This window comes from Hetaerina americana, unplaced genomic scaffold (genome assembly GCF_022747635.1).
Source record: "Hetaerina americana unplaced genomic scaffold, ioHetAmer1.1.p SCAF_9, whole genome shotgun sequence".
NCBI classification, from domain to species: Eukaryota; Metazoa; Arthropoda; class Insecta; order Odonata; family Calopterygidae; genus Hetaerina; species Hetaerina americana.
In genome coordinates, this window is record NW_027287538.1 from 18,871,057 (window position 1) to 18,891,707 (window position 20,651).

General features: G+C 39.5%; 1 protein-coding gene across 1 annotated transcript in view; it reads right to left on the minus strand.

The window, feature by feature from the left end:
* Positions 1-700: 700 nt before the first annotated feature.
* Positions 701-20,651, minus strand: part of LOC139699089 (vasopressin V2 receptor-like) — a 197,603-nt gene continuing 177,652 nt past the window's right edge. Inside the window, exons 3-6 of the mRNA XM_071598097.1 lie at positions 8,131-8,675; positions 6,395-6,660; positions 3,547-3,848; positions 701-2,964 (exon numbers count right to left, since the gene is read on the minus strand). Coding sequence (XP_071454198.1) covers positions 2,558-2,964; positions 3,547-3,848; positions 6,395-6,660; positions 8,131-8,445 — 1,290 coding nt within the window. The 5' untranslated portion in view covers positions 8,446-8,675 and the 3' untranslated portion in view covers positions 701-2,557. The remainder of the gene's footprint in view (positions 2,965-3,546; positions 3,849-6,394; positions 6,661-8,130; positions 8,676-20,651) is intronic.

The following is a 20,651-nucleotide window of genomic DNA, read 5'->3' on the forward strand; positions in this document are numbered from 1 at the left end:
TTGAGTAATAATAAGGATAAGTCTGTGCCAAGAACCACATCGTGGTTCTTGGCACAGACTTATCCTTCAAGAAACAAAATGTGGGCGCAGGAGTAATATAGAGAGACAGGGCTGTTGACCAGGAAGTGATAGAAGGGAAAACGTTAACGTTTATGTGGAATTGGATGGAATATCATAGGCTTTATTCCCGGAATGAAAGCCGGTATAAAGAAAAAGAACTGGAGTGAATAATGCAAGGCAAACGAGAGGAAGTGCACGCGGGGTATAAGACAAAATACTTGTTAGGAAACATCCAACACCTACCTTTAATGAATAGAGTACCAATGACGATGAAAGTTAACCACCAATGGCGATTCATCACGCTTGTCTTCATTATGGAGATACTGATCGTTCAAAAAAAAATAGAAGCCAAATAAATCAGCCAACCAATGATCAGCCATTAATCAGAGGACGTGATAGGAGGAGGTAAATCTCGACTCATAATTAACCATATGTCGTTTGCAATTCATACGATAAGGTTAGGTGTATCCATTTGTTTTCCATCTACCCCTGGTGGTTCCACATTTAATTTTGGAGAAAAATCACACCCTTTGTTAGGAGTGAATGCCCACAACCATCTCCTCAATTTGAACTCCATCAGCCAAGATATCTATATATTATTCAACAAATCGTTTGTTGAAATAAAAAAATCAGGCACAAATTTATTTTTACACGTTTATTTACAAAAATCGCAAAAGCTTTAATGTCTAATGTATGTTTATAACAGCCAATGACGTGTACCTAATAATGCCCCAAATAGGTTCCCAAATGATTTTTTTCAGGTCGATCGGAGAAAAAAATACAAAGTTGAGAATGCCCTCCCGCTTTTTTAGCACTTAGATACTTAACGACACTTTTGTTCGATTTGCAATTGGTGCCAACACACCATTCAATCGATTCACTTGAATGAAGCACCACGGGTATCCAAGGAAACGCCACCAGAATGTCACCAATACCACAGAATCACCTCATTTTTTTCGCTATTACACGCACTTTAAAGGACGGAATGTATGGATATGGAAACAGCCACTTTCACACTTGAGTTTCACATTCACACTCGAGATTCTCTCGTTTCAATCACAAAACCTATTAAAAGGCAAATCGTTTCGAAAACATTTAACACGTACTAAAAGGTTCTACGACGATGAGTGAAATAAATTACGACGTAAACACAGATACTCTCGTAGAAAAGAAAAATTATTTACAATCACCGATTCACTGAAATACACTTAAAGCTTTCCAACCTTTGGAGTACATTGCCTTGATACACAGGAGTCAATTTTATTCATAAATGATCTCAATCGATACAACAGGCTGAGAACGTTGATTTGCGATCGAAATTAAAAATAAAAGGCATTGTTCAGCGTTGGGAAGGAATGATTTTCTCCGTTCCGGATGTATTTTGACGACTTAAATTTCGTCCAATGGCTGACACTCGTGTTGGCCAGGGTAATTATTTGTCATTATGAAATTTTGAACTTTCATTATGCGTTTCTTCCTTTAAATCGTACTTAAAAACATTTAAAGATGGTGTATTGATGAAAAACTATAACCACCTGAAATTTTGAGTCCACGTTTGATTGCTCATTTAGATTTACGCGATAATTCTGGTCTGCAGTAGTAGGATGGGAGTCTTTATAAATACGACAAAATTACTTACGCTTAATTAATTACGCTTTGGTATTAATAATTCTTCAGCATGAGTTGAGAAAATAATTATAGCCCATGGTTGGAATAATAACAGGAAGATATTAAATAATTCTTCGGTAATAGTACCGAAGAACAGACATTATTAATTTAGGCTGGCCAATGTTAACTCCTTTGCTTGTTCCCAGCTTCTCACTTCAGCCTTCCTCATGAATTCCCTTCACACGGACCAAAACACATGCCTATTCTCCCCCACACCTGTTCTTGATTTCCACTTTTCAGTAACATTGGAAAAGTCGCCCAACTCCTGAATAGAATTTGTTCTCGGTTTCTTGGGGCATAAATTATTGTAACAAATGCTGCAACTTTTATCGGTTAAATAAAGATACGAAGCAGAATATTTGAAACCTTAACTTCTCTGTCCTTAAGATAACATGTCCACCACGTATTCCCTACAGTGTAAATTACCCATTCTCGCCCACGTCCCATTACACTTATAGTCAGCAGAAAATAATCACAGATTCGAAGGCTATCATCATTAAGTCAGTTATATTGCAGGTGGCACACAAGGTACAACTTTCGCGAATGCATTATAGACCATGTTGGATTGGTTGGACATGATCAAAAAAGACGAATTAAAATTAATAGGATTTTGAATGAAAGAAGAATACTGGGTATGAAATTCATCTTACGAGTGTACCATTAGTGTTCCTCTTTCACGCTTACTTCTCATAACAGTTCACAAGATGAGTGAAATAAACTATCGCGTGTGCAATACACCATCGCACGGCACATTATTGTCGGACCATCATGGCCACTGCGCGACAGTTTTCCCTTTAGTTGTGCGACATGGCGCTGTCCATTGTTTTGCTTAATTCTTGGAAGGGTAGGATTTCACGTCAACACACACCACCGACTCGTTCGTAACTCTCTTGATCTCAGCGTCCTTTTGTGAACGCCGCTCGCCCTCCTTCCCTTTTACGTCACATTCACCCTCATCTTCTTCGTTTGGCGTCCCCAAGATGGCCTTCGCCTCTGGCTGAGGGGACCCGCTGGAGGACCGGGTTCGGGAGGAACTGGTGTTGGACGGGACGTCGTGGTTATGGAAGGACCACTTTCCGGTGTAAGGGCCGAAAATGGGCCACGCAGCGGCCCTGATTCTGCCCGGAACCCTCTCTTTCAGAGCTATCCAGATCTCTTCGTTGAAGGCCATGTAAATCCAGGGGTTGACGCAGCTATTGAGACACGGCAAGAGGCTCAGGATGGTGAAAGCGGCTCCTTGAAATTCAACGGGAGGAAATAGAAGTACGTATAAGACGATGGCCACTGACTGATGAGACTAAGGCATCAGGGTAATTCGTGTAATCTCGGGTACTTCGATATTTAGACAATATTGGATTCTCGAGATTAAAGTTTTGAACAATTTGTACGACGCTGATGTTATATACCATTAACATATAAAACTTATCATTAAATCAAAATTTAATTATTTTTTAATTAAAAAATGGTAAATTTTAGACAAGAAGGTAATTAAACTAAACGGAGGATTACCCAGGTAAAAAGGATCAAGCTCGAGTTTTTTAAAAGAATCTTAGGAACTTTACAAAACATGTAAGTTTCGTATTTAATAGCTCTACCGCCCTTTATTTCTATTCTAAGAATTGAAAGTACATTGGCACATATTGAAATGTTATTAGAAAGCAAAACTTAGAAAAATTGAATAATCTACTTTCAAACGCTATTTTTTTTTGATTTGGTGATCTAATCTTCGCATGTGCGTAATTCTCACTTGCTTTATCGTTTGACCACGCCCCCCTGCCATACATCACAAGAAGCTAGCCAATCTCATCAATAACCTACCCCTCCAGAAGGAAGACTCCACCGCCCCCGGGTACCACGTGGCCCAGAGCTGCGAGAGCACGAAGGGGCAGGAGCAGAGGACGTAGCAGGCGACGGCCACCACGGTCAGCCGAAGGGTTCGGATCTTGGCGCGAGAGATGGTGCGCACTGAGTGGGTCCTGGGTGGAGCCCCGCTGGGGAGGTCGTCCCTCAACTCACGGGGTCTCGTCTTCTCCCGGTGGTTCCTACGGAGGACGCGGCAGATGCCCACATAAGCGTAGAGGAGAAGCAACAGGGGCACCGCGAACGCTGAGACGCTGTACCTAGAGAAAAAAAGAACATATCCTTAGCGTTCGCGTCTCCGCAGGGATTGGGTACAATGCATTAACATTCGTAGAAATATTTTACCACTGAATTCCAAAATAACATTGTTCCACTGTTAGTACCCAGGTTACACCAATATCTTCCACCATGCCAAGTGCTTTGCTCCTCGTTGGTTTTCCTTCCTGTGCATTACCCTTTTTCTTCACATATTCACACTGCTCCAAAATTAAGAGCAAAATATTTGTGTTTCGAAAAGTTCATGTTTGTATAATCTCTCCTTAACAATTCATAAATTGAATACGAAAATGTTGGTACCTATTATCTTGGTGATATATTTTACATTGATACGTATATTGCTCCAAATCCTGATATTTGTATCAACAACTATTATTTGGTATTTACTATTTAATGTAGGTTTTGAATGGAATATAGACTGAACATCGACACATTTTTCTGCTTCTCCTAACAAAGCAAAGCATAACACACAATAAGTCATTTTTCAACTCCGCAATATTTCGTACCTACCTTCATTCCGACCAACATATTTATCCTTTTCCAACCGCTTCGTCCCTCGCCAAATAATATACCTTTTAGCACATACTTCAACATCCCGTAGTCATTCAAATTTTCTGCCTCCCTAAAATTTCTCCCCACAGTCCTCTGCACCATATCTAGCACTAGTTTTCATTTCTGAGCGCATCAACGTTTTCCATCCTTCTCCACAACCACATTTCAAAAGCCTCCGACTTACGCAAATCACCTTGACTCAATGTCCATATTTCCGCGCCGCTCCATATCAAAGTTTCAACTTATCTTTTGTTGACCTCATTTTAATTTCCTTGTCATCGATTCCCTCCTCGTGGTAGCTTCTTTTCCTAACGCAATTCTTCTCCGGAATGTCTCTACTACTTTCACCATTTTGGCGCTAAACACTTCCGAGAAAGGTAGACTTCCATCTGCTCCAATTTATGACCTCCTATTTTAATATTTAACTCACCCTTCATGTTTCTAGAAAACTGCATAACCTTAGTTTTGTCTACATTAATTCTCATTCCATACCTATTGAACTGACTTTCCAACGCGTTCAGTAATGCTTGCAATCCATTTGCTTACTGACAAAATAAAGCTTGATCATCCGCAAACCTTACTGATTTCATGGATTATCCGCCGATTTTCTTCCTTATCTCCAGTTTTTCCCATATTTCTTTAACCTTTTCCTCCACAGATACGTTGAGAAGCACAGATGATAATGGGCACCCCTGTATTACTCATCTTCCTAACCTAGATCATCACAACTCTCCATCCGCCACTTTCACCAGAACAGCCTTAGACACAGGTTGCTGATGTCTCCTTACTCTCCTATTTACTCCTATTTTCTGTAATAAATTCATTAATTCTATCCCATTCAATCTATCGAACGTCTTCTTGACACCTACAAAATAAACAAATATGTATATCCTGATTGTACCTATGTTCCTCTCTATTATTGACCTCATAGGGTATCAAATAGGACTGAAAATACATTAGAAATTCGATGATTGAAGATTTTCAGAAATATCTCTTTAAAAAGAGCTTAATTCAGAATAAATTGATTATTCCTTACAATTGATGAACCGCGATATCTGAGTATGAACTACATGGTTTTTATTGAAAGTACCGGAAAAGTGTAGGAAAACTAGATTTATTTCAGATATGGCAACAGTGCCTCGAAATTCTTCTAAGTACATCCCTTCAGCGTCGACACACTTTTGGCGGCGGCTTTTCCACGACTTAAAGGCTACCTGGTTGGCAGATTCAGGAATGTCCTTAAGGGTACGCGTGCAAGCTTCTTTGTCGGCACCATGATGGTGTTATTTGAGGGAGGATTTCACTTTTGAGAATAGGAAATAGTCTGCTGGGGCCAAATCGGGATAGTAAGGGGGTTTTGGGGTCTTCTTCAATACGTTGCAGAAGGCTTTCGCAAGCAGACACTCGACTATACTCTTTGTCGTCCGTCAAGACCTTCGGGACGAGCTGAGTGCTGATCTTTCGCATCTCAAAATTTTCAGTGGCAATGGTGTGCGCTGTCATGCTCTCAATGCTAACATGATCTGTGACTATGCGGACACTTGGTCGACCCTCTGAATTCAGCACTTCACGCACAAGTCAGGAAAAAATTGTTACTGATACTTTTTATACAAACCTTGTATATCTTATACATCCTCGTATGACTCCAAGGAAAAATACTCCATGAACTGTGATATGCGAATAAATAAAACCCCAAAAATACACTTAACGTTATTTTTTCTTTAAGGCGTCGATTTTTTCACTTCTATAGTTAAATATGAAAACTTCTACAAATGTACTGACAATCACAGTTTATCATATTCCAGTGATATTATCATATTTCCACCATAATCAACTGCAAGTCATATTTCATGTGCATTTATTATCTCACGATGATGCTGTTTCAAGCTGCTTTACATCGCAAAAGCATCAAATTAGCCAATTCATTTGATTCGTATTAAATAGCCGGATCCAAATGAGTTTGATTTCGGAGTCTTACCACGTGACGTACGCCTTCTGAGTCCACGGGGGGTCGAAGGTGGCCCAGCAATCCCACTCCGTCTCCGTGGCTCTCCTGTACGAGAAAACAACGGCTTGGGGGAGAGAGAAGAGGATGGACAGCGCCCACGCGATGGCCACCAGGCGACGCGGCGATCGTGGAACCAGCACCCTCGTAGACAGTGGCCTGCAGACAGCGCGGTGTCTGTCCAGTGCCATTGCCACCAGAAGGTAGGAACTGAGGTAAGGCCCCAACAGCTGAAGGACCTAAGAACAGATGTACTTTCAGTGGAGGAATGGAATTGGAATAGTTACATGCTAAGATAATTTGTTATTCTCAATCGAGCTCTAAAAACAAGTCCAAATAGTGAAAGAACTGAGATCCGCTTGGACATGGAGGTTTAGCATAAATAAAATTTGAATAATCATAAAATAGAACAGGTATACTCCATTAATTACTCTATGCTCCTTTTGGTCCATTTCAATTTCTATGCTCATTGTCGCATTCCATCAATCAAGAGTGGAGTTCCATCCGAAAATGGCAACAGGATGTTCCGATAGGTATATTGTAAATTGGTATTCTACCGTTCAAGGTAAGTTTTGGATATACGTGGGCCGAAAACCGCTATGTTAGTTAGCTTCATTTGGCAGTACACAACTCGACACCCCGCACTATTACAAACCCTTATTCAGTAGTGCATAATTCCTTCCTCACTTCATTCTGCCCAACACTCCTATCCAACCCCCTCCCATGTCTCGCTTGTCTAATGTCCCCCCCCCATAAATTACAGCCTGCAACTATCCATCCCCAAATAAAATACTCTGTATTCATCTTTTCTGCTTCCTTTGCATTTCTCCAAACAATCCATTTTCCTTCCTCACCATGACTAAAACCTCCTCATTTGTTTTCCTTCCCGTAAATTTTACCCTCTCCATCCTTCAGCAACCCCACATCTCAAGATCCTCCAATCTACGACTATCACATTGCTTCAAATTCAACCTTGTTACCGCGCCGTGCAAAATTACGACCCATATCGAATTCTTTTCCAGAGTCATTTGTTAACATCCTAATTCTATGTCCCTTTATCAATTCCCTCATACTTACGAAAGATTCATTGCCCAACGCAATTATTTCTCTTACGTCTCTAATACTTTGAACATCTTGGTTCAAAATACCTCCAAGATAAGGTAAACCGCTCCACCAGCTCCAGATTTTCCCTTTTCATTCCTGTTCCAATGAGCCCTCTCATAAAAATTTACAAAGTAATTTTTGTCTTAGGTTTAGTTCAAGTTGCTTTATCTTCTTGTGTAACCTGCTGATATATTATGATTCTAATATGCTGTGTATATACACTGAATGCATGACAACTTAGCTTAAGGGGAGACTAGGACAAGCGAACAGCAGAAGTGTCATATGAGAAACCCTTGAATCATCTCCAGGTAACGTAGTCATTCACTTCTCGCATTAGGAATTCCCAGCCTTACTAGAAACTCCCATTGACTAGTTCCTCTGACACACATATGAGACCGAGCAACAACTTCAAGTAGGCGAAAGAGCATTCTGTTCCCAGGACGGGGTGCGCATGGAAGCAGCTAACACCTCCAAATTCGTGAACTTCGTACTTTTTTTAGGAAACTCTGACGGTGCCAAAACTTAGTTGCGCTCTGACAACAACTGTTTTCTAGTGACACTGTCATTGGATACATGGCGATGATTAATAAAAACAAACAGCTCACCTTTAGAGGCTTGCACAGCGGTGCAGCCTCCCGAGCGAACCTGTAAGTTGCCTCCCACGCCATCTGCGGCAGCATGGTGAAGGCGGCCGTGATGAGATCCGCGGTGCACAGGTGCAGCACCAGGAGATGCAAGCGAGAGAGACCCCTTCTGGGCGAGGGCCGCGCCCACAGCGCCACCAGCACCGCCCCGTTGCCAACCACCGTCACGGCCATCATGACGGCCAGCGTGGCCATCTCTGCCTTGGCCAGGTCCTCATCCCTCTCGGAGAGCCCCTGCTCCGTCACCACCTCCACGGACAGCTCCGATCCGTCCATGTCTAGCCAATCACCCCTCACTTTGGTTCGGAGACCGACTTCGGTCTGGAGACCATACGGTCGAATTCCTGCCCCACTTTGAAGGCTTCTCGACTCCTAGAGACTAGAGGAAAAACGACTGTTCCCAGACTGCTCCTAACCCTCCCGTTGTGCCTGTCCCTGGCCTCTGCTCAAAGGTAGGGACTTACACATCTTTGGGGCTCACGGGTGTGCGGGTCTCGATCCTGGGCCTGCGAAAGGCAAATAAGATCGTTTAGTTAAACTTAGTTTTGGCGGATACCATTTAAACGTTAAGAGAACGTTGCCATCTTGCACTCGTCAACGACCATTTGGATTGATAGTCTAGCAGTTCGAATCAACCAAAGGAAACTTTCATTCGCCAGATGGAGCAGGTTCAACGCACGGTAGGTCAATCATTACTACAAAAGTCCTACACAAGTACTCTCGGAAAAGGTTTTGACAAATAAAGGAGGAGATTTAGCATTGAATAACCACCGCCACAACTATTAAACATAAGGTTGGTTCAGTAGGTGAGCCCACATAATACTAAACCCTATGCGGCGTCTGAAATTCAAACGTCAAGAGTATTCGCCAGTTCCTTTTCCTGTGCCACATATGATTTGCCGGAAAAGTACGGCAGTCGAAAAATCACCCAGCTTGAGTGGACGGTGAGGTTACCCAGAGAGTAACGCGAAATCTTACCCGGACTCTTGGTCAGAAGCTTGGCGCTCTACCCATTGTATTTCTATTATTCATGCTAAATGATAGATTATTATTACGGGTAATTAATCTACCGGTAATGTAGGTTTTTGCATGAACACATGCTGCAAACGGTACAGCTAAAATTCCTATGTCTCTCTCAACAGAACACAACCCACATCCTACTCTACAACAAGTCCCTCTTCAACTCTATGTACTTCCTTCCTCCCGTAAACCCGTCCAACACTCCTATTCTTCTTTATTTATTCCTATCCTTTCCTCATTTGGCAAACATTCTCCCCTCTACCACAGCCTTCGACATCTTATTGCCAATCAAAATTATCTGCATCCATTTTTCCTGCCTCCTTAAGATTTCTCCCAATAAACCCCTCTCCTCGTCCTGCATACCTAGCAGTTCCTCATTTATTTTCCTTTCGGTCCACTTTACCTTCTCCATCCTTCTCCGCATCCACATCTCTAAAGCCTCAAATCAACTCCTATCTTCCTTTTTGAATGCCTATGTTTCCGCGGCGTACCATATAAAAGTTTTGACGATACTATACATAACATCCCTACTCAACGTCCGTGTCATCAATTCCCTCCTCGTCGTGAAAGCTTCTTAGCCTAACGCAATTCTTCTCCTTATGCCCATACTACGTAAGGGTAAGGTGGTAGAAGAGACACCATGGTCTCAATCCCGCCCGAAAATAAAGACGACTATTTATCTATCTATTTATCTACTACTTTGACCACCTGTGTCTTGAACACTTCGGAGATAGGTATGCTGTTCCGCCTACTCTAGTTTTTACCCTCCTATTTCGATCCAACTTCAAAAAAACTGCGGCCGTATTCCTGGGGTCCCTTCTTCTGTTCCGTACGCTTGACCCGACAGCCCGTTGGCCCCCTCGTACGTCATATGTGACTGCCCTAGATCAACTCCCCTCCAAGGCCTGCATTCATAATGAAAATTAAAAAAACCCGATGCTTGCTGAATATTCCTGGACAGTTTCTACATATGCAGATTTAAAAAAACCACATTAATCACTCCAGCGATTCAAATTTAATAATTTTGTATTAATTTATTAATTAATAAAACTTCAATAAATTTTGCTTTTACGTTTCATGAGTCATTTAGGAGAATTTTTAGATCTCTATGGCAGGAATTAAATACTTTGCAGAATTCACCCTTTTTTCAATTTAGCAACCTAGGCATTGACAGCTTACGGAGATATTTTTCAAGGTGACCTTGATAATGAGTGTGGAAGCCTTCGAACTTTTGGCTGGTGGAATAAAACTTTGGTGCGAATTCTAATAAGTTATCCTTTCTTACCAAGTTCATAAATTTGAAGCGAATGGTAATAAAAAAGGCAGTTCTCATGGAAGAAATCTATCCAATTTCATTAATTTTTATGACAGTGAGGTATGTCTAACACAATTTCAATCGTTACGCGAATAACAGGGTTCGTATTTTAGTACGGTACGTATCATTCATTTGTTGCCAGCGAATGGCACTGGCGCCAGAACAGCGTGAATAGAACCAATGAATGCACATAACAGACTCCACGAAGAATGAAGATGTAACAATTCACTTAAATGCTGCAAACGCCCAATTGAATTGCGATCGTACTTGTCAATTCATTTTTTTAACCAACAATACTAAATAATTGAATTAAATTTCTAACAAATAACCAAGCGATTAACAGGCATTTTAACCACCGCATTCAGTATTTTAATTACGGTTCTTATTAAGGAAGGTTGTGGCAGCTCTGCAATTATTTAATATTACTCGGTGGTATGCTAAAAGATTTCTTTAACGCGAACAATAATTCTTGCTGGAGATGCAATTATATATTGATGCACTCAAATGCTGGTATTAGGTTAATAGCTAGTTCCCTAACACGTTAAGACTCGAACGAGTCGTAATTTAATCTTTCAGAAATTGTGCAACATTAAATTGCGTCCTTCAGAAATGTTTGCAACGGATCCGATTTCTATCTAAGGCCAGTGAAGGAGAGAGAAGTTGAGTGAGGCCTAGATGAGCGTTTTCATTAAAAATTTCATTAATGTTTTGAATAAAAAATATGCATACTTAAAAGAAAAAATAGATTCGTCCTTGAAAATGGCTGTTAAATGAGGAAATTACATAGAAAAGAATCCATCAAACCACGTGATTTCCCTTACCTCGAATAAGCGATTTTTTTCTACGCTATCAAAGACGTCTTTGGTCAGTTAGTTAATTTAATAGTCCGCAGAGAAACGCTACCAGCGAGCGGGCATCCTCCGAAAATATCATAGCGGTATAACTTTCAAATGAGTCGTGTGAATTCAAAGCAATTTACATCGGCTTTATTTGTTATTATTGCTGAAGGTGTCAGGGATCTTAAGAGAACGGTATATTTCTTGATCCATAAATGTTGGGACAAGACATTTCCCAGTTAAACCATGCTTATTTTAAGAGGAATGAGATGATAAATGCATGTATGGAGTCGAATATCGTATCGATTTACAGAAGTCGGGAAGTTATCCATTAAATTATTCGGTATTAAAAAAATAACCTATTATTAGATAGATGCTATCCATATGCTGCTTATTCACTGTTATATTTACATTACACAGTTCTTTGAAAGCCACCGCTATTGTGTGTGTGACAGGGGGGTGATTGTACGCCAAGCTATTTTGATCCAAAATGCTTTAACCTCCCCCCATAGCGCTATTGGTTAACGTTATTCTCACTACTTATCGCTAATGGGAAAATTGATATTTTAAATTTATCTAATCTATAGTTAATCTCTCTAATTTTATTTACATGACCTCTCCTACCGTAGTACGATGGGGGTAATAATACATTTTCAACATCGTCACTAAAGAGACATCCTTCCTTCCATATCTTCAACAGAGTTCGCCACCGTCCATGAAACCGTGAATGGAACTGCTTGTCAGTTATTAAATTTACTTAAACATAAGGTATAATAAATACTGTAACCATGTGATAATATCATATTTACATAGAAACAACCCGGATTTTGATGTACACGATCTTCATCAGGTACTAGACTCTAATTTAAATCCATCAACACTTATTCAGCTCTCAGTTAGAGGGAGGGGATGTGAGAGGGGCCGGGGAGAGTAGGTGGAGGACTTGTTTGGACTTGAGGTCAAACAGGGATTGTGTAATGGAGGGAAGGGTAGAAAGCGGCAGAGCGGAAAGTATCCCCATAGAGAGGATTTTTTGTGAAATGGTAAAAGTAAGGCGGGGGAGAGAACTCCTGCATTTACAGCAGTAACAAGATCGTTACATATTTCGACGGTTAAGGGAGATTGTGGGAGATGTGGAGATGTTACTCTTTCATCCGAAGCATAGGTTAAGGGGAGGGGGAATTTTAGGAGCGAGAAATGGGAGCTATACCAAATTTTGTTAAGGATATTTTCCAATCGCTCTAAATAGTCCAATTTCTTTCAATCTCCACTCTTTTCCCTCTTTGGAAATTTTATTTCATCACTGTCTTTTTAGATCGAGGCAACATTAATATTTAAGCCACCATTTTTGGAATAATGGAATGGAATAATTCAATTATTTCAATATTATTATAATAATGCAACCCAAGTTCATATGATGTACTAATTTGTGCCCTCGAACGTGCAAAAAGAAATTATGTAATAGGCAATATGACCCTTTACTGATCGTAGATGTAGCGTCATTTTAGGCCGAGCGCACCGACGATACGTTGGAGCCTGCAAATTAATGCGGTGAGTCCAAGAAGAATTTGTATTCTCTTTCGTATTTTGTAAATGTTATGTTATTCACGTTTCAATTGCAAAGGGTTTTATTATTCATGTAATTATGACCACTGTCACACTTCCAATCACTCAGACACATATTTTAGGACAATCGCCATTACCTCGTATTAAACAATCGTATGATACACATTGTGTGCTTGGATACGAGTCTTCAGGAGTATGTTTGAATGCAATGGAGTAGGGCTACTGACTAGATTACTGGGTTTTGGTGGACCTAACTAATTTTAGTATACTATATTGCACCAGTTTTGGCACCTGTAATAATTAACCTTTCTGAATGTGTATGTTTCGAGTGGTGTTTGGTGCATATGAGTCACTATCAACACACTAGGAATTTCTAAATATGTCACCCGTGTATTGATGTGTGTTTTTTAATGGTCTGAAATTGTGTTTATGCTCTAAAAATTATTTTCAGTGTTCATTTAAATTGAATGAGTTGGCGTTGATGGCGTGTAAACTGAATTTCAAGGCGGCCTGTGAAGGTTTTTACGGGTTTCCCTTCGCTACTGGCGAATGCCAGGTCAAATACCACTCATGTTAAAAAAAATACGAAGTAAAAATAAAAAAAAATATTTTTTTTAATATTTGTAATTTTCGTGAAAAAAATAACTTGGATAACGTAAATAAATTTCGAAAAAAATAATTCATCACAACATCCTACAGCTGGAATCGAACCCGGGACCTTCGCACCGGTGGCAGCGGTTCCAACAATGGCGGCTGAATACTTTATACTATCTGGATCTTGGTATTTACGTCAAGAACTTAAAAAGGGCGGGGGCAAAAAAAATGAAAAGATGCGACGCCGGTGGGATCCGTCCACGATATCGAGATTTCGGTTCCATGGTCGCCAATGCCATGAGACAGACCTCTACGATCATATGTGACACCTCCACCCCGAGCGGCACCGCAAATATGCCCGAGTTATATTACCCTTTTATGTCTCCAATTACTTTCCGCTACACGCCGTGTTATCGTCGCTCTAGTGTGTTTCGGGATGCCCACATACAGAACGATTTTCGATGAGATTGGAAGTTGATACACTATTTTCATATTTATCTTGTGGTTTGTGAAATATTGGATAGTAAGAACTTTCACGATATAATTTTACACATATATTTTTTTTAATGTACAAAGTTGATGGAAATATAAAACTATAATTTTTGAATTATATTACTTGATCGTGAGTAAATGATTATTTATTATATTAGGAATTTATACTATAAGGCGGGGCTCACATAATTTTCCAACATGGCGAAGATTTCAAGGGATGATTGTTGTGGGGGTAATTGTTGCCTCCATTCAAAATACAATTTTGACACGTGAATGTCGCGACAATTCGGTGATTCATTCAGCCAGTTGAATTTTCACCATTATGTGTATACACATATCCCAAGCATTTGTTTACAGTTTCAACAATATAGCATATTTAGTTAGTTATTGACAGATACAAATGATAGACGAGTTTTGGTGTGCTCGGCGTTTTTCGGCTATAAAAAAATGAATCAAAGAATTTGCATCAAATTTTGCGTTGAAAATGGAATAAAGTGCTCCAAAACACTTGAAATGTTGACACTGGCATACGGTGAGTCTACTCTGAGTATAAAAAAAGTTTATAAGTGGAACAAGCTCTTCCAAGATGGCCGAGAAGATGTCAATAACGAACTTCGCTCTGGACGCCCCAGCACGTCAGCAACAGATGAAAACGTTGAAGAAAATAGTTTGAAAAACCGTTGAATCACTATTACAGAAGTTTCTGAGGATGTAGTTTTACTTGTAGTTTTGTGGCAAGGAAAATTCAAAAGTACATGAATTTCTTTACTTGCAAGGTAGTAATTTAATTTTTGAAATATTCTAAAAAAAATGCAAATAAGTTGGTGACACGTGCTCTACTACGTTTGTGGACCGTAAATAGATAAGTACCTGATTGCCCTGCTTCTAGTTTATTTCGTTATTGTGTTCAACTTCGCCTATCTCTTTCATTCATCAGAGTCCGCTCTTCTCAGAAGCATTTGATATACAACTCCATATATTACATTTTTTCGCCGAAAGGAAAACAAACGAGGTACAGACTAGGCATGGTAGGCGAGGAGAGAGGATTGCTGGGAGAAATCATGAAGAGGCAGGAAAAATAGATTAAGAGCGTATTGATCGGCAGTGAGATATTGAAGACTGTAATAGAGGAGAGAATGTTAGGCAAACGAGAAAAGGGCAGGAACAGGATAGGAATGTTGGACAGGGTGAAGGGAGGAAGGAAGTACAAGGAGATGAAGAGGGACTTGATGTAGAGTAGGTTGCTGGTTTGTTTTTTCTTAGGAGTCACAAAATATTTATTAGGTAGTTGTGTCCATCCAAAACCTAACTTAACCGTTAGATTACTTAATAATAATAATATTACATGCGTGAAATACAACTTCATATATGATGACTTATGATTTATGCTTACCATTCCAATCGTCATTCGACCTGGTTTATTCCATTAGCCACCGAAATCTAATGGACTCAGCCAACAAAATAATAATGGCTATGTTTAAGAAGAGTATTAATTGGTACAAGGAAATAAATTTTGTGGAAATAAGATAGGTGTATCATGGGATAATGTGAAATCATATCGCTTATGAAATCCCACCAGCTTTAGGAGAGGATAAAAACTTAGATTTTTATGTTTCCTTCGAGTAAAAACTTCGGTTCTTTTAGCTCATTGTTGTTTATACGTACTTATGTGAAAAAAGTGAACTTTACAATTCATGGGACTTAAAAAAATGCTTTATTTTCTCCTGCTGTTTTGAAAAGTAACCACCAAATTTGAAAAATCTTTAGGGTTGTTATACAAAGATTTTCCGATTAATTTTCAGTATTTATGATTGAAATTAGTCGAAAAGAAGTTAGTCCTTTTTTTTCAACTGGCACTAATGGAGAAAACGAAATCAACCGCAGTGGGATTTTCCGAATAGTAATCGTCTAAATACATTATTCCTTTCTTTTCAACTAAACACGCAGGCCCATTTTAACGAAGACAGAGTGCATACTCGATGAAATGACTCAAACTAATTGACTCACAAAGACGAAGTGATGTAACACCGGAGTGCTTCTGCCGTGAGCCCATTAATTCGCTTTGGATTTACTACGCTTTGTGCGAATTTTCCCTTGAATTTTTTTTTTCGCGAACGAGTGACAAGAACCCATATGGCGCAGTCATAGCATACTCGTGAAGGAATGTCGTCGATAGGTGGGGAAAGCCATTCGGTCGACCTTCGCATTAACGTTCAAGTTCAACCCAAATTGACCGCATCTGGCTTTGGTTCCTCCCTAATGGTAATTTTTTCCTTTCCCCCATTCCATCTCGTCGCTATTAATCGTAATTATCCGCGACCACCTTGACGACTGCGGCTTCCGTGCACAACCGATGAAAGAGTATTGATCTAGTCATTTGTAACCGCCCGATGGACTGTTATCTAATGCAAACCTCGCTTTAAAATGTTTGAAGCTTTGCGCGGAAATCGAAGTTAATTGGTTGATCACGCCCCTCGCCTTCCACCAATATTTTTTTTATCATAACAAAAGTTGAAAAGAAACTTACCCTAGTTTTTTATCTCGTGAATTATGGCCATACTATGAGATCCAGGAAACAAACATCTTCGAATTGAAAATTTTTCATGAAAAAATAACAATATCCCTGCTATAGCTGTATATATATATATAAACACAGGTGTAGACTTTTAAAACATAGAAAAACAAAGAAAGGACACTTACATATACGGTTTCGACGTTTAGACGGCTCGACCGTCGTCAATAGAATGATGATGACGGTCGAGCCGTTTCTGATGACGACGGTCGTCAGACATACATGTGAGTGTCCTTTATTTGTGTTTCTATGTTTTAAAAATCTACGCCTGTGTTTTTATATATTTGTGCGTCGCCGAAGAGCGTTCCAGTTCGAAGAAATTTATATGTATATATTATTATTAGGTAATCTACCAGTTAAGGTAGGTTTTTGGATGGACATAGCTACTAATTAAATAATTTGTGACCCCTAGCAAAACAGAAGATCCTACTCTACATCAGTTCCCTCTTCATCTCTGAGTACTTTCTTCCTCCCTTCATCCCGTCCAACATCCCTATCCTGTTCCTTCCCTTTCCTCGTTTGCCTGACATTCTCCCCTCAATTACAGTCTTCAACATCCCGCTGCCGGTCAATACCCCCTTCATCCACTCTTCCTGCCTCCATAGGATTTCTCCCAACAAACCCCTCTCTTGGCCCACCATACCAAGTACTTCCTCATTTGTTTTCTACTCTGTCCATTTCACCTTCTCCATTCTTCTCCAAACCCACATTTCAAAAGCCTCCAATCTACGTCTATCCTCCTGCTTCAATGACCACGTTTCCGCGCCGCACATAGCTACGCTCCATATCAAAGTTTTGATGAGTCTTTTCTTAATATGTCTTTATGCGGTAAATTTTTGGAAAATTTCGCAATATGAGTATATATATACTTGGTAAGCTTTTAGCATATGGATGTCGTTGATTATTAATTGTTTGAATGCATACACTTTTTTAATATTGATAATGAGGCTCGAAAACCGAGGGGGCACGAAAACAAAATACAACCGTGAATTATGACAGTTTTTATTTCACCACACTGAAGTGTGATTTTGAAACCACCATTGGGATATAATGGGTGACTATTCAAACAATGGTTTTACTTCAATTTGATATAGGATGTTAGCAAATTGTTATTAAAACACATACTTGACATTCAATGCGGTGATTTCCGACGTTGTGACACATTTAAGTCATTCCATTACTCTTCAAAGAAATTCGCCGAACCATGACTCTTGTGAAGCTGAAACTGGTCAGATGCAGGCTCGGGAATCGAACCCGGGACTTTCAGTCTTTAGCCCAGCGCTCCACCCACTGGACTATCACCCTCCCTTTAAAACGCAATATCATCAGACCCTACATTCCTGCAATTAAGGTTTTCCATTGCAAACCTTTAAGTGTGCGAGTTACAATATGTTCACTAAACCGTGCTAATGGGTGACCCCAATGAATATTATGGATTTCTCGCTACTATGTTCATTAGATTTGAAGGAATATTTATCACGCTCTGCGGATTATCGGCTATTTTCTGCTGAAAAATAATTTAATAAGAGGGAAGGTTTTCTATTCCAGTAAAGAAGTGAAGAATCAATGAACCAGTCCCAGCGTTAAAAAACAGACATTTAATTTCAAGTCCAAATTCTTAAGAAATGATTTATTCACTCATTCGTTACCCCACGTCTTCCTTCATGACGGACAGGAACGTAACAGAAGCTATCTGGAAAATTTTCATTTAGGTTGTCGATTACGGAATCGAAGTTTTCTTATGCCATCAGAAAAGTTACTTTTAAAAAACACTATTTTAAAAAATATAAAAGCAGTGCTTCTTTGAAACCAACTACCGTAAAATGTAATTTATTATTTCCAACTTTTCAGAATTCGCGTAATAGCGGGAAATTGAAAATAAGGGCGTTTTAGCAATATGCCATTTACGAAGGTTTCATATACCTGGTTTTCACCGCCTTTATTGTCACTACTGATGACTTTGCCAGCCTATCACCCGACATTGGGTAGACATTTCGACCTGAAGCCTTTCGCTGGAAAGCTGGCAGAACTATCACCAGCATTAACAGGGAACACGATGAAAACCAAAAATATTTAAAAATTCGGGATCTACATGCAGTGGAAGCCTTTGCAGCCCTTTATCATTTACACAGTTCAAATAAACTTGCAATGCGGCCCTACTTTGACTTACCGATTGCTCAGCATATAGACTTTTCCAAGTATTTACTATTTCCCTATTTTGTTTTGACCTCTAGACAAGAACTTAACCTCAAGATAAGGGTATGCAGGGAATCAGAGACTAATTAAAAGCAAACATGTCATTACTTAAATGTTTATTGCAAAGATTTGTACTTCCAATGAAGCAATTGCCGTTTCAACATTTCGCCCTTCAACTATTTTTGTATCATGCATGTTCGTTCATCACCAAACCTTATATAGATCATGTTTTAATTACAGGTTAGATACGAGATATCGTACATAATTTGTACCTATCTAATTTGCGAAAAATACACAACGTCATTGTAGTTTTTACTCGTATATCATTGCTGAGCAAGCGATACACTGTAAAAGATTTTTTAAAGACTTTTAGTCAAATTATCCACAGCATATTTTTGTAACCCACAGCAGAATTCCTGTTTTTTTAGAAGTCAACGAGCTATTTTAGAAAATTCTTTTCAAGATATATTATTTTTTGCTGTTTTTGAACGAATTTTTTTGAGGAAATTAAATATTAAAGTAAACTATCTCATTCTCTAATACTTCTCTAAAACTTCCATTTCTGGGAATGGATTAATTGAGTTCTCATTAGGTGAAACTGAAAATCGTGTTCCGAGACACGAATCTCAGGAAAGAAAGAATTATGTACACCCGAACTCCGAGTTGCCGCTGTATAAAGAAAGACCGATATTACAACTTCACAAGGCTCAAGACGAACGTATTCGAAAAATACGACCGTATTCGAAGTAAGACAAAAATTTTGACTTTGCACGTGCAGTATGTTTTTGTAATTGGGTTTTACGGACAATTGAAGTGACCATTTCACTGATATGAAAGCTTTCATATCAGTGAAAGCTATTTCACTGATATAGTAGCTCAAAAACTGGCTGAAGTTTCGGCTCCTGCCTCTTGATTTCCAGGCAGATAAACATCGTGAAACGGACCGGACCGTCCGTGACGAAGAAATTTTTTGAGTTCACCCTCTCTAAGTTTTAACATGCACGGGTGATTTTTACATCCTTGCCCATCCACAACGAGCAAGTTTTCCATGCCCTCCCGATATCTGAACAACCGACAGCCCAGTGCAGGAAGGGATGCAGCTGTCGATCTGGGCAATCGTGAGATACGGCCAGAGATCTGGTTGCATTCGCTAATGAACACACGGTCTCTCACACTATGGGGGAGGGTATTCGATCCCATTGGCAGTTACTCGGAATCCACCAAACATAAGATTCCAACCAGTACGAACTGACCCGAGAGAAAGAATAAACGAAATCTGGTGATAAGATACAGGAAGTTTATTAAATAGTATTAGCCCTGTTTTTCCTTCCGCATGGACTGCAGTCACTTAAGGTTTCACACGCTTATCCTCGTCTGTCTTGCCGTTTATGTCAAAATAAATTAACCTTGAGTGCGGTTGGCCTGAGTCAGCCGAGGAGGTGATATGAAGATTACGATAAATCTCAAAAAGGGATGCACTAGCTTAGAGGAAATAATTTTAGCAAACAGGAAACCTTTGTAACTTGTACCAGACTCAACGATGAATATAAGATTATTCTGTGTCCCTTGAACTTAATTAATACAGTATAAAATATAGCTTTGATAATTATTACGCAGAGGAAATCGCTTAAAAGAAACCTACAGTGTCTTGGATTCTTGGAAGAGACGAGAAGATATTAAGCATTTTTGGATGAATTACGATTAGATAATTAACGCAAAGTACAAGTATATTTGGAACTTATAATTTGATGTCGTAAATATTTCATAAATTTACCACGTTGATCCATTTAATTGATTTTTTTAAATATGTTCATTCATAGATATGAGTGAACCCATTGAATTATCTGACATTGAAATAAATGTTGATTAATCTATTATGTGTTTTCCACGT